The 14,849-nt window shown below is 43.8% G+C and overlaps 1 protein-coding gene across 5 annotated transcripts; it reads right to left on the reverse strand.

Moving 5' to 3' along the window:
- Window positions 1–731: 731 nt before the first annotated feature.
- Window positions 732–13,991, reverse strand: hipk1b (homeodomain interacting protein kinase 1b). 5 transcript variants are annotated; one of them, XM_069710894.1, is made up of 18 exons: window positions 13,633–13,991; window positions 11,480–12,201; window positions 10,189–10,380; window positions 9,916–10,097; window positions 9,665–9,788; window positions 9,334–9,453; window positions 9,087–9,173; window positions 8,798–8,982; window positions 8,560–8,710; window positions 8,293–8,479; window positions 7,939–8,048; window positions 5,959–6,093; window positions 4,750–4,907; window positions 4,204–4,275; window positions 3,685–3,855; window positions 3,334–3,548; window positions 3,121–3,233; window positions 732–2,810 (listed from the first exon to the last, which is right to left on the reverse strand). In XM_069710894.1, the coding sequence occupies exons 2-18, from the start codon at window positions 12,197–12,199 to the stop codon at window positions 2,349–2,351; spliced, it is 3,384 nt and encodes a 1,127-aa protein (XP_069566995.1). In that variant the 5' UTR covers window positions 12,200–12,201; window positions 13,633–13,991; the 3' UTR covers window positions 732–2,348. The 5 variants fall into 5 exon arrangements, with proteins under 5 accessions (XP_069566995.1, XP_069567005.1, XP_069566986.1 ...); XM_069710904.1 differs by having other exon boundaries at window positions 732–2,744; window positions 4,750–4,910; XM_069710885.1 differs by having other exon boundaries at window positions 4,750–4,910.
- Window positions 13,992–14,849: the final 858 nt, after the last annotated feature.

Genomic DNA, 14,849 nt, shown 5'->3' on the forward strand with positions numbered 1-14,849 from the left:
ACGACATGCATGTATGACTTTTTTTTATCATATTTTTTTACGACATGCTATAGTATGTACAATACTATGAATTTTTTATGACATTATTGACGACATGTTATAATAGTATGACTTTAATAAAAAATGTTATGACATACTGTATAAGTGTGTATAAGAATATAACGTTGCTGTGGTAAACAAGTTATTGGTATTGTTATTATTATTATTATTTCATACATTTTTTATTTAGTTTCCAAATTGCGTCAAATTTTGAGCTCCAACTTAACGTTTCAGGAGAGCGTTCGTTGTTCCGTCATTGTTCATTGTTCTGCAAACCTTCGTTGGGCAACTTTCCGCAGTCATGATTATATGGTTCTGTGAGAATGATTTTGCATTGTTTTGTTCTTGTTCTTGTTTAAAAGATAATACAAAGCTTGAGCCATAAAGATAAACTGATTTCTCTGGAAGTGCTTGTTTAGCACGGAAAGACAAAAACGTGTTACCGGTCGGGTTATATTTGACCTGTAAAAGGCCGGAATAGCTTTTCATCTCTTTTATCGGCTCTGCGCTCCTGTCCGCCTCTACAAACTGCAATGGCCAAATAAGACTTCCAAAGATTTTTACAAACAATCTAAAGATAATATTACAAAGATGAAAAATTTTGCGATAGTTTCAGTTCAAAAAGATTAAAGATATAACTTCATGGTAACAAGTAGTACAAAAGTAAAGTGGAATAATGAGATAAGCCGCTATGAGTTTGTGGTTATTTTATTGGAAACAGTGACAGTGGATTATTTAAGATGAAACCTTTTTTCCCTGAATTAGTTCTACCAAACAGCCTCTTAACTATACTATGTTAAGATGAAACAGTTAAATATTTAGACATTACAACACAAAACGGATGCAAACAACAGGGAACGATTTAAAAAATAAAAAATAAAAAAAGCTTTCATAACCCACAGACACGATCCAAAGAGTCACCTCCTCTACACTAAAGGTGGTGGCAACTGCAAGTATGTTGTGAATTCAGTTGAACTCAATGACCGATATCCTCCACACAAAACACCTTGTTGGAAAGAAAGAAGTTGTGTGCATGAAGAACACCTTTGATTGACTGGTGGTGAGAAACTGAAAAGGGGACAGAAATGTCTCATCTGACACTGTAACTGGTGAGAAACGGTTTGTATACACTTGTAGCCATCAGTCTTTGTGCCGCACAGGTAGTTTGTTACAGCATCTTAGTGAGCATTTCCAAAGTGTCAAAGGGAGAAAAAGGAACAAAAATGTGACTTTTCTTCAATTAAAACTGGCCATAAATCAACTTTAATTGTAGCAGGTTCTACACAATCAGGATTCACACACACACACACACACACCCAATATGTGTGTGTGTGTGTGTGTGTGTGTGTGTATATATATATATATGTGTGTATATATAATATATAGAGTATTTTTTCAGTCCATGTTAAACTGGGTTTTTCATATTTCAAGGAGAGAAAGTAGGGAAAGGTTATCATTTTTCTAACAATATAAAACAAAAGGGTTTCACGTCATTCCTCGGGATGGTTAGCCCACTCTAAAATTCATAAATACATTCAGCACATAGTTGATTTAGTAAAAAAAAAAAAAAAAAAAAAAGTTTCTATTGCATAAGGATATGATCAATCCTGGCTAAACACCGTCACTACAATAACCAACTATCACATGTGCACTTAAATTAACATGTATCCATCACAGTTTTCACCACATCTCTTCTGTTCGACATCTTCATTGCCCTTCCTCTTCCTACTTGCACTGACAAAACAATTTCAACATAGTAAAAATACATAATTGAGAGTAAACAGACATGGGTAAGGTACAGTTATTTTTATGTTGACTAAAACACAGGTACTCAGTGGATTAGTGTGAAAACTCTGTAATAAGGCTCGTGAAAAACTAAGGACTGTCAGCTTTACTCGCCTTGTAAGTTAGGCGTCTAATAGCTAAAGTGTTGTTGCAATTTGTGATGGGAGGATAATCTCTCCACACAAACCCTCACGATAAACAGGTGGAAAACACATTTACCACAACGCCTTAACCGTACATCTGGATATGACAGGGATTAAATACGGGTAATAAACAATGTCTTAAGGGACAAATAAAATGATACATTACAAATGATACCAAAGAACATTTCAAAAACACTAAAACAGTCCAAAAGAGCATACAAATGAGCTAGAGGTGAAACGCTGTCTTGTACTTAAAAGCAGCAAACGAATAAGTGACCAACAGTTATTCTACAGTTTAAAATGTCCCTTTGTGAGAGTATGTGGGGAAGTCGATTTTTTTTTTTTTTTTTTTTTTTCTTTCTTCAAACTTTGTGTGATTCCCTACAAGTAGGGGTACTGTGTGAGGCGCCTGGGGCTGAGCTGGTAGGCACTGTAAGCTTCGGCCCGGGGCGTCACGCTGACGTAGGGAGACCCGGTGGGGAACTGATGCTGGTAGGCCGCGGGGAGGCCGTGCAGCAGGCTACTGACAGAATCCTTGTGGCTGGCCGAGTCCCTCCTGGAGGAGGAGGATGAGGTGTAAGTTGCTGCATAGGCGGAGGGAGAGTGTCCATGGCCGCTGTGACCACGGCCCAGCAGCTGCTCCATGGCCTGAGAGGCCGAGGACAGCGCGGTGGAGGCTGGGTAGGTGTACAGGCTGGGGGCGGGGGCGGAGCCTGACGCCAGGGCGGCGACCTCGGGGAAGTTGTAGTGAGAGGCTGAGATGGCCGGCGGGAACGTCTGCTGGCGACGTAAAGATAAGTCATTGTGGGAACGCTCCTGAGAAGAAGAAACCACCGGCTGGACCTGAAGATAAATAAACTGCCATTACACCTTTTGTCCAGCAGAGGGCACTTTGGACTCAACAGTAAAAACTGATTTTAGGAATCTTTGCAGAAAATGTTTATTTTTTTAAAAGTTGAAAGTTGCAAACATCACATGACTTCCCACGTCCTTCCTTGGGAGATTTCTTATGACTGCCGTTATATGCTGACATACATACTGAAAGAACTTTTGACCGATGCACCTGCAGTTTGAACATGCGTTTAACCTTGCTGGAGCTCTATTTGTGGTTAAGACACTGCAGAGTAGAAAAGCTTTCCCATGGAGGGCTCACCTGGCTGAGGTTTAAAGGATGTGACTGGCTTGGCACCAGCCCGTGACGCTCCATGCCCTCCCCCGAACCGCACGGCTGTCTGTTGGATGATCTCTTCGGCTTCATGTAGTTCACTGGGGATCAAAAGATAGTAAGCGTTATTCAGTGATACCGCGTTCACACCCAAAACAAAATCCATTATTGATAAGACACGAGTAACAGCAGCACACTCACCGGTCTCCGTGCGCCCTCGAGAAACAGCTCCTCTCTCCGAAACCTGTGTTTTGACTGAAGGTGCCACAACCGCCAGCGACTTGGCCTGGCGCGACGACACAATGCTCGGCGGGTTGAGCGTGCGGGGCTGGGGGGTCAGGGGGCTGGCTGTAGACGAGTCCGAGTCGTGCACGGTCACACAGCTGATGACGTTGGTACGCTGGCTCAATCCAACACTGTGTGGAGGGAGAAGTGGTTATTTCCCCAGGTCATATACCAAAGTAGTTCAGTCTAAATTCAGGGCAGAGACAACCTCAGCAATCCCGTCAGACAGGCTCTAAAAAGTGTCCACGAGGAGTATCTTGTTCTCACCTGGCAGGATGGAACTTTCGCTCATCCTCGGTGTCGGTGTCACTGTGGATGGTGATGATGCTGACCGCCGGGCTGGGCGTGTCCGAGATGACGATTGGCTGGGAGAGCGTGGCACTGGAGCTGGGCGGGGTTACACCATTACTGCTGAGTAATGACGATGAGGATATACCCCTAAAAAGAAGGACAGACACGGACAAAAAAAAAAAAAAAAAGGAATATAAAAGGAGTGTTTAAATGTCATGTGCCACTTGGTAAACGGTGTTTAAAACCTCAGCAAATTTGAAATAAAGATAAAAACAGAAGCTGCAAGAATTACAAGAAAAATATAGAGTTGTTTTACCCATTTACTTCTCATTTTATTGGTTTACTAATGTCTCCATTGATAAAAAAAAGTTATAAAAACTTAAATTTGTGGGCAACACACGGTAAGCTTGGCTGTTTCTTTGATGTTAAATCAGTGTTTTAAGCTTTCATTTGGTGAGACTGCTTTGAGCACAAAAGCTGCAGGGCTTCACCAACCTGTTTCTGTTCTCTCCACGTCGGGCTTTCACCTTCTTCCTCTCCTGCTGAGTCCTGGCCTGCGTTATGCTCCTGTTAAGAGGTCAAAGGTCAAATAAATTAGAGGTGGACATCACAAGACAAATGAGAACCGGGACCTATCTGATGTGTTGGAGATTAAAACTAAGTCACGGTATATTTACCTTCCACAACAATGTTTACTATTTTTTTGTTCCAAGTTTTCACTGCTGCATCGTTGTCATGTAGCATTACATCACTGGACAAAATCAAGTGTTTGTAGTGCCTCGTTCTTACGAATTGACAATTGTTTGCATATTAATATAACAACCATTTCTGTGGCAAAATGACAGAAGTGATTTTTTTTTAGATGCTTTGAGCAAAAAAAACCCCCAAAAAAACCAACTTAAAAACAAATTTTATACCTGCAGTTTGAAATAAGACATAAAACTCTTCAATAAATATAAAACTACGCTGCGTCACATTTAAAAAATACCAGTCAGATGGTGTATTTGCTTGTGTCGACTGTAACGGGAGTTGTTGACCCACCGCCAGCTGTGTCCCTGCTGCATGGCAGCATCCGAGTGGATCGTCTCCAGGGGGGATTGAGGGACATTCGACTGGTGGGCAGAGCTGTGGATGGCCACACCTGGGACCTGCTGCCATGACGACGGGATGAGGATTTGTTGGGTACCAGTGGGCCAGGCCTGCTGAGAAAAAAAAACAACAACAACAGACAGACACACTTCAGTACGTGAATTATGGGACGATCACTTATGCGTGAATCAAGTTATCTGATTGCTGGAATGGGTCAGACAAACTGAGCCATGCTGAGAAATAAATCCAAAGACTGAAGACAAAAGACGAAGGCCAATCTCCTCTACAGGCAAAAGCACAAAGCAAGATAAGCGAGCAACCGTTCCCAAGCCATTCCTTTTATCATAGCATTGCCCTGCAACAAATCCACAAGATGATATCATGCAAAGCACAAACCATGAAGCGCTGTAAACAGATCAGGTATAAAAGACAAGTATACACAGAACCATGGTGCCTGTTAAAGGAGAAACACTTAAGAAAGAGATTAGTTTCAGTTCTCTGATGCCAAACAGCCTGCTGATAATGTTTTTTTTTTTTTTGGGGGGGGGGGGGGGGGGCATGCCACATGTTCTGGGGCTGAAACAAAAGATGCGTGTCAGAGTGTGTAGTAGACTGTGGAGCAGCAACCTCCTCTGCTGAAACCAAGGAAGGACAGGACAAGAGAAGCTGCAAGCAAAGCGCAGACCAACTCAGCAACACATGCGCTCCATGCCCTCAGCACACCTACGGCGAAAGACTGGGGGAATGAAAGCGTGTGAATGGTGTGTGTGTGTGTGTGTGTGTGGGGGGGGTCCTCTGGAGGAGCGAGAGGATGCAAAATTGGTCAATCTTGATCTTGATGTCACGAAGGGGAATTTAAGAAATGAATACGAAGAAGGTGATGCCGGACCAAATACTTTCCCACAAGAAATAAGCATGGAACAACCATGATTCTGACAACAAGTCCACATGTGAAGAGGGAAAATGCATTAAAAGAAGAAGAAGAAGAAGAAGAAGAAAAGGAGTAGCTCCATTCAACGTGTGGCACAGAGGGAGCGGGGAAACTTGCAAACAAATGAAAAGAAAACGGGGAGAGTGGGGCAGGAGAGAGATGGCATTGTTAGTGGCGGAGGGAGTGTGCATGTGGCGGGTCGTTCTTCGGGGATGTCATCGTTGCTTTACCAGCACTGTGGCTGTGTGCTCCAGGAGGGTGGGCCGACCCACCCCGGTGCCCAGCCCGAGAGGCAGAGAATACTGGGGGGCTATGCCTGCTGGGGGTGGGTGCAGTGTGGCCACCATCAGGGGTGTGCAGGAACCCTGGAGGAGGGAGGATAGGGGAAGGGCAGTGTTAGGTCACGATGAAAAGTAGCGCCCTCGATGAAGGGACGGCATAGATCGAACCGGCACCGTCGGTTATCTGGACACCTGACCTCTGCAGTGGGCAGCAATTACTCCTCACTTTAGCAAAAACCCAAATTAACTAGCTTTTTGAGCCAGATGAGCCTCGCACTCTACACATCTGGCCTCCATCCCACATAGAGGACTGGGAACAAGAGGCCTGACCAAGAGCGGTGATCCAATCAGCTCTGAAAGCAGAACCGGGGCGAGAAGCAATCAGCAGAAACACAAAGAGGAGAAACACACTGGACTGCATCTTCTGTTGGTATTTCAATATTTAAAAAGGTCTAAATGCATTTCAGTCACTAACATTTAACAAACCTAATTTCCTCCCTCCCCCACCAACTAACTGTGGGCCGCCCTTTTGGCAGCAGGACCAGAGGGGCATGAGAGGACAACCCCATCAGGAAATCCTTTCCGGAGGCACTCCGTGTTCCCATGAACCAAACGGGACATCAGTGCTCTCAGCTTCGTACTAATGATGCAGGAATGTTGCCAGATTGTTTTCAGCGACCTCGAGTTGAGGTTGTTGAATGATTAAAAAAATATGTGCTCACGTGTGTTGTAATTCCTTGCGGTTAGGATGTCCAAATTACTCATTAAAAACCCTGCAGTTGATCCAAAATGCTGCAGCAAGAGTACTGGCGGGATTTAGCAAGAGGGATCACATTTCTCCTGTTTTAGTGTCTCTTGATTGGCTTCCTGTTAAATCACTCTTTCACTCTCTATAGAATCATATCTCACCATTACATCTCATTAACTTCACACTTTTTCTCTCCCATGGTTTTTGCTTATTATCTGTTGTCTCCATTCAGTTCCCTCGCTCGCGTAGTTTCTGTTCTTTCTTTTGCAGATGTCCTGTCATAGAGCTGCATGTCTCTGCTCTGCAATTGTCGGTCCTACCAACCGTTCATATCTTGTATCTCTATGCTGTCCTTTTCTCTCCATGCTCTCCCCTCACCTCCAACCGGTCGAGGCAGATGGCCGCCCAACCCTGAGCCTGGTTCTGTCCAGGAGTTTTTCCTTCCCTCTGTTGGAGGTTTTTCTCCCTTAAAGAGCAGTTTTTTTCCGTCCTAGCTTATGTGGGAATTGTTGAATTGTTGGGTTTCTCTGTATAATATTGTAACGTCTTGCTGTAAGGACTTTAATGTGTTAAGTGCCATGAAATAACCTATGTTGTGATTTGGCGCTATATAAATAAAGTTGAATTGAATTGTGTCGAGCAAGTCTAAAGACTGTGAATGAAATAAAAATTGTATTAATAAAAAAAGTGAATAGTTCTCTCGACCTACGAACCCCTTCATTTCACCTCGTATCTCCCCACAGGAGGTGTGCGTATAACATGCATCTGCTCAATCCACGTTCTCCCTCTGATTAACAAATTCATTCATGTTTGAGTGATGGACAGCTGTCACCCTCTGGAGCCACAGATTTACACAGGAAAAAAAACAAAAACAATTAACAATTAATCACATTAAAGTTAAGTATCAGTTGCACTTTTTTTTTGCCCGTCCATTATGCACGCCGTCACTCAAGGAATTTCCTGTGAGTATTTACATTGTTGACAGAAGAGCAACAACAATCCAAGTAAAGCCTGCAAAAAGTTCAACGAGTCACAAACAAGGTAGCAAAAATGAAAACATTGGGATAAAAATCTGACAAATACAAAAAAGAGTGTTCACTCTTTGAGTAGTATATTCACACATGAAACCGTTTCGAAAGAATTCGCCCCTCCCTGACATGAGAAATGTGATAAACTCTTACCTGTGTGAGCATACTTGGCTGGATCTGCAGCGACTGAGCAGACTGGTTCTGAGGTACGGAGTTCTCCACCCGCACGGGGAAACTGGAGCTCTTACTGGTTGGCTGTAACCCTGGAAAACAATCCCACAAAATAACTCAAATATAAATATTCATTTGTACAATTGGATCCTGGGAAATCAGTGGTTGGAAGAAAAATATAATGGATACTGGTACACAAAACACATGAACTCGTTCTCTGTTAGTTTACTCTATTAGCACAGTTACATGTTCGACTGAAGTGACGCACCAGTTCGTGATAAGTAAAGTAAAAGTAGAAAAAGCACCAATCAAAGGATTCGTCGCGTGCATCTTTACCTTGAATGGTGGAGGGTGGACAGACGATGAGGGTCTGCTGGAAGGGCTCAGTCTGGCTACACAGCCCGGCAGGACGCGTTGGAATCGGGACGCTCTGCTGAGTCAGCCCGGGAATGTTGATGGTCGCCTGCTGGTACAAAGCTGGCTGGTAGTTCAGCAAAGGCACCGCACCCCCCGCAGAAGGCACCTGTTAACACGACACCGCTGATTAATACCAGCAGCATTATTACCGCGTGTAAGAATTCCTGGTGAGGATTGGGCTCATGCCTGGTTATGCTGGTTGAGTTGGCTACTGAAGGTGACGGTGAGGTTGCCCGCTGCAGCGGTGGGGACGGCGTTGGCGGAGTACAGGGATTTGCCGCTGTCGTAGGCGTTCCGGCGTTTGCAGATCTCCATGTTCTGGAAGCACGACTTCACGCTGGGGACGGTCGAGTGGCAATGTTTTAGCCATCACAATTTAAATAAACACTCATCCAAACACACGCTCGTTGTGATGTGGACTTACTGGGAGCTGTGGGGATAATCCATGAGGTGGCTCATCGTGACAAAGGGGTGACCCAGAGTTTTTGTAGGCGTGATCCTTTTGTCCGCATCCAGACGGAGCATTCGCTTTAAGAGGTCTATAAACTCTCGTCTGTCAGCTTTCTCTGCCAGCATGTCTGTCCCCTCCAGGTGAGAAGACAAGTTGACCTAAGATACGCAACATAAAATAAAAAATAAAGAAAAACACTCAGGGAAACCAAAACACAGCGTAGCTCATGTGGTTCACTGGTGTGTGCACGTCTGCCACCTACCTGCATCATGTCATCCAGACAGTTGAAGATGTACTTCCTCGCCTCCTTGGATTTGATGCCCATCTCCATTTCATGCTCCGACGGGGTCTGATACAAGAGAACAATATCCGTTTACCTTTCATGACAAAACTATTCTCCAAAAGTGTAAATTAAGTAATCAAATCAAAAGGAGCAATTTTAATATATCCCCAATAACCCTTTACAGCCTGTTTAATAAGCAGACCGTTCTGTGAGGTTTTCTATTAACCTTCAGCCTCCAGAGTGGATAGCTGGAGTCGGGGCCTCGGTTGAAGAAGCGGCTGGTCTTGGTGCCGGCGCTTAGCAGGTACTCAGCTGGCAAACCCTGAGTCTGAGAAATGTACCGGATCTGGATGAAGGGAAGTAAACATTCAGGTCTAAAAATCAGGAGCAGCTCCCCAAAAAAAAACACAAACTTGTTCTTCTGCAGCACTTGAGTATCTCCTGCCTGACAACAAAACACGCCCTTTGTTCTCTGTCAAAGCGACATCTTTCCCAGGTAGATGAAAAAAAATTTCACTCTCGGATAAGACCTTGGAAACGATATCGTTAGCACTGACCTGGTCGTACTCAGAGGCTCCGGGGTAAAGAGGCCAACCCAGAAACAGCTCAGCGATCACACAGCCCAAAGACCACATGTCAATGGCCTCACAGAACTGCAGGCCTAGAATGATCTCCGGAGCCCTAGACAGCAAAGAGAAAATTAAAAGGACGTGTAAAGAGGAAACAAAGCTGAGCTAAAAAAAAAAAGATTACATGACAATATATATATTTAGATGGAGAAATCACAGCTGGGTTTCCTGGCACCTACCTGTAATAGCGAGACTGTAAGTAGGTGGAGCACACCGCTTTGGACACATGACTCGCTGAGCCGAAGTCAATCACCTTCACCCTGTAGGGCTGTCGGAGCGGGTCGACCAGCATGATGTTTTCAGGCTTCAGGTCTGCATGAATCAAGCCCAGGCTCTTCAGTTTCATCAGTGCTGTAGCCACCTAAAGATAAGACACACAAATATTAGTCTGTGCGGGAAAAAACTGAATTTGTTATTTTATTTTCTGCATTCAAGGTTTAGGATTAGCAAACCTGCTGCAGGATGGGGCGGATGTGCCGCAGTGGGAGCGGGCTGAACTTGCTGTGCTTGAGAAAGTCGTACAGATTCTGCTCCAGCATCTCGAACACCAGGCAGGTGTGACCCTTGTGTTGGAAGCATTCATACGAACGCACAAAGTTGTACTCGTCTGCGTTCTCTGCGCTCAGTCGGTTCAGGATGCCCACCTGTTGAAGAAAGAAACGGATCCATAGAAATAAATTCCGGTTCACTCACGTTTCATATCAGGGAAATGCAAGCTTAGTGAAGTGCACAGTAATTCTACTGCGTGTGGGCCAAGTACAGATTTCATGTCACTTTCCACCAAAATGAGTAATACTGCTGAGTGTCAGTAGGACCACAGCCACCGACATGAAGCACGTCAAACCTGTTCTAACGTCACAAACCAACAACAATCAGGCCACATGTGTGAGGCCTCAGCAGGGAAGATGGAACCCATGTAAACAGCAAACTATGATCCTGGTTTCATTGCATATCTTGGTTTTCTAGAGTAGTGTTGAAGAATTAATTAGATTTAGTTCATTAGATATTTTCTAATACAAAAGATGAGCCAGTCGATCCCAATACATCTGACGTGTAGAAAATTTGATGTCAATGTATGCAATGCTGCGAGCCTCTTGGGGTCATAATTGAATAACTTCAAATGCAACTAGTTATACAAGAGAGAATCAGAATGTTCAGAAACTCTCTTAAGGGTGACACCATGACGGGCACATAGCAACCAGATGGGTTTTCTGTGACAGTCGCAGGGTTGTGCACCGTTGTGCACACGGTTGTCAATGCCAAGTTCTCCTCTAATGTTGTGAAGCCTCTGAGGGAAAACGAACCTGAACTGTGACTCGGTGGCAATTTAGTTCTCCCACATGACAACGTGCCTCCACACAGTTTCTTGCCAGCAATAAAGCAATTATCTCTCCCAACTGCTCCTACTCACTGGATGTGGCTTCTTTCTGTTCCCCAAAAATTTGACAAAATCTGATGTGAGCTCTCTGTTCAAGTTTCAGGTTCACGGTGAACTCGCAGATGCACCCGAACTAATGGTCACAAAAACGTGTGCAACTTGTGCGGATTTTGATCAAACTATAACCTTCTTGATTAATAGCTACTAAAGAAGGTTATAGCTTCCACCTGCTCGGGGCACGTCACTGTGCTGCAAATATGCACTTTGACATTTTTTTTCACTTACTTAATCTTTTTAAGTCAACACATCAGATAAAACATTCAGACTGAAGAAAATATATCATGAACACAATGATGTCTGATTACCTCAATTTGGCCCTGACGCGCATATGAAGGATGGTTTTTCAGAATCTTGATTGCTACGATCTCATTGGTTCCCCTCTTCCAGCATTTGGCCACTTGTCCAAACGTGCCCCTTCCCAGAAACTCCAGCACTTCATAGCTGCAGGACACGGAGCAGAGGATCTCGTGCTGCACAAGCTGATAATCCCCCTCCCCATTCGAGCTGCTGCTCTTGGTGGTCGGAGCCGAGTGAGGAATAGACTGGCCGGTGCCCCCTCCTCCACCGCCACCGGTCCGGGTGGAGTAAGTTGCTGCGGGAGCCGAGAGCTCCTCTAAAATTTGGACGCTGCCACATCCGCTGCCTTCACTGGCCTCCTCGATCTTTCTCTTCTGCCCGTGCCTGTGCCCCCTCGTTTCAGAAGACGCCTCGTGAGCGTAAGAGGACGTCGCCTGCTCGGCGACACGTCGGCTGGATCCACGAGGAAGACTGCCAGTGCTGTCAGCCGCTCGCACCACCACCTGACCCCTAGAGCCGGGCGCCGTGGGAGGGAAGACCAGGGACGGCGCAAAGGGCGGCACAGCGATGGCTGGGGTGAACGCGTACGCTGACTGGCCTGCTATGGAGCCGTAAGCCTCGGTGGTGGACACGTCCCAAACATTGCTCTCCACCTTGAGCTTCTTAACGCGGCAAAAGGCACTGGAGGAGATGGAGGGTGGAGAGAAGACCTGCAGCTGAGAACTCATAGCTGTGAAGAAAGTAAGGGGAATTAGACGCATGGTAAAGAACACACACACACACACACACACACACACACACACACACACACACACACACACACACACAAGTCCTCAAATTAGAAATAAAAGCCTAGATAATTGCTGACATATTATAGAGTCTGTCGGCCAGTTTATTAGGTACCCCCAGCCATTTGTAATGCAGGCTAATACACTTATAAGAGATGAAATATTGTACCATCTAAAAACACTGCAACAGCAAACCGGCAAGAGACTTGCTGAGTCTTGTTTTCAGGATTGGGTGACAGAGTTGGGAAAAGCTGCTGCATATGAAAGTATGTAATGTTAAAAAAAATGTTTATGTGTACCAAGACATAAAAATATGTCCTAAAGTGGGACACAAATTAAATCATGAGAAGGAAGCCCCTTTATTTTCATAGGAGAGAGTGTTTTCTTGCTGCTCTGGAGCGAGGGTGGTGTGACGGTGGGTGTGACTGTGAGGAAGTTAGGGTTAGAAATACACTGTGCTCCTTCTCATGTGTTCCACTAACACAATGAGTCAAAAGAAAAACAACTGAACTCTACTAATTTATACCGCTGTCAGAAAAATGTGCTCAAGTAATGAAAGTAAAAGTAAACATTATGCAAAACGGCCTAATTTACAGTTTTATATGCATCATGTATAAATTATAGTAATATTATTTTTGTGGACATGGATGAGCAGCATTTTACTGTTGACATGGTGGAGCAAATGTTAACAAATGATACTGTTGCTTAGTCTAATCTGTGAATAATCAAATAATGAGCAAATGTTTTATGTGTAAAATATTGATCTAAAAAGTAAATACTAAATAAAAATGTGAAATAAATGTAGTACAAGAAAGTACAATATTGTTTTTTGAAATTTTAGAGGAGTGGAAGTAGCAGAAAATAGAAATACCCACGTAAAGTACATGTATCTCCAAAGAGTACGTAAGCACAGTATTTAATAAATGTACTTAGTTACTTTCCAGTACTCCGTGTTTGTCAATCTGAGATCCTAAATGTAAAAGGGGGGCTGTGATTTCAAGAACATTCATGAGCGACAATGATCAACTCCGGGAAAAGTTTAGACCCGGAGACATGAGCTGAAAGGATTACTGTTGGGGAAACAGGCCACCGTTAATAAATGTGTCCTTGTCACCGCCAAAACATTCAATTTAACTGCATGTTAGGTCGTCATTTTCTTTTCCCAGCCACTGACATCTGTAAACCCAAAGACACAAAGACTTCCGAGTCCAAATCAACCAGGTAAAACCACTTACCTCGCTAATGCTAACATGCTAACGCGTGAACTTTCTGAAAATATGACGTTAAATAATGAGTGGCTCATCTAATATAACGAGCTGGACACAGGGCGCACACGAAGCATCATACAAATACAGAAAACAGCTGTAACTTACCGGGTCTGATGTTAGTAACACCTTTGAAACACGGCTTCGTCAGAGGTTTAAATCCCACTGCGGTGAGCTGGACCTGCGTTATCCGATTAGCTTCTGCTGGTTAACGACAGATGATAGCTAGGCCTGCATTGTTTCTCCAGCCGATGGTGGTGTCAGGCAGGAGGCCTTACAACGCCCAGATTACAGAGGAAACTCACAAACGTCCCATTGTATTATTAAATAACATCATCTAGTTCTAAAATATATACATATCTTGGTTAAAACATCATAAAATCTATTCTAAGGCCGTCTGCCTGGAAGCAGCAATGATCCACTTTCCACCGGAATAAACCACGTCCTTATGTCAGCTGCGAATCTGACGTCCCTTCCGATTACTACCGTAAGGACCGTGACATGCGCAGAGAGATCAGCGCTATTTTGTCTTTATTTCTATTCCAAAAATAAACCGTGTGGGGGTAAAAAAAATATAGTTCGTAACAGTGGAGATTTACTCATTGTAAAAAAAAAAAAAATCTGATCATATCTTTAATTTTGTTAGAGATCAAGGAAAAAGGTAAACAACGTTTTTACGGTAAAAAGAAATGTGCGTGACGTAAGTAGAATATACTGGTAATTTTCCGGAAAGCACCAATGTTCCACTCATGCAACATGGAATTAGCTCCCCAGCCGGGGTACAATCTGCTCTTTGAGACTTAAGACTTGGTTTTCAGGTTTGGGTTAGATTTGTGGTTACGGTATTTAGATGTGATGGTCAGTGTAAGGACCAGGGAATGCAGTATTTCTATGAAAATCTCTTTGAGGAGTGCGAAACAAGTTGGTGTGTGAACCTGTGTGTTAAATTTAAACATCAGTACTTCGTCATTCCTACACAATTTTGAATAGGCTCAGGGACTTTCACAGGTGTACAGACACTGGTCTATGTATGAGTTGCGCTTCTCGAACACCTCATCCAGGTTTACTTTAACTTGTACCTAAATCTGGTACAAAAAAAACCTGTTAGTCATTGCATTTTTTAATTTTTAATCAATAAATTTGAGACATTGGAAATTGTGCAAACCACTGTATGGATTTACACGGACTAATGTTTTTGGGACATACTGTGATTTCCCCCCAGTAGCATTTAGTCTGTTGGTCACCACAAAGTATGTTGGGCCTTAAGCAGGTAATACTTTCTTATTATTGCCCCAGTGAGGAATAAATATCAGGCAGAAAATAAG

Source organism: Brachyistius frenatus, unplaced genomic scaffold (genome assembly GCF_029030835.1).
Source record: "Brachyistius frenatus isolate BFR_SWC_R1_liver_20210118 unplaced genomic scaffold, ASM2903083v1 Contig_4, whole genome shotgun sequence".
Lineage (NCBI taxonomy): Eukaryota > Metazoa > Chordata > Actinopteri > Embiotocidae > Brachyistius > Brachyistius frenatus.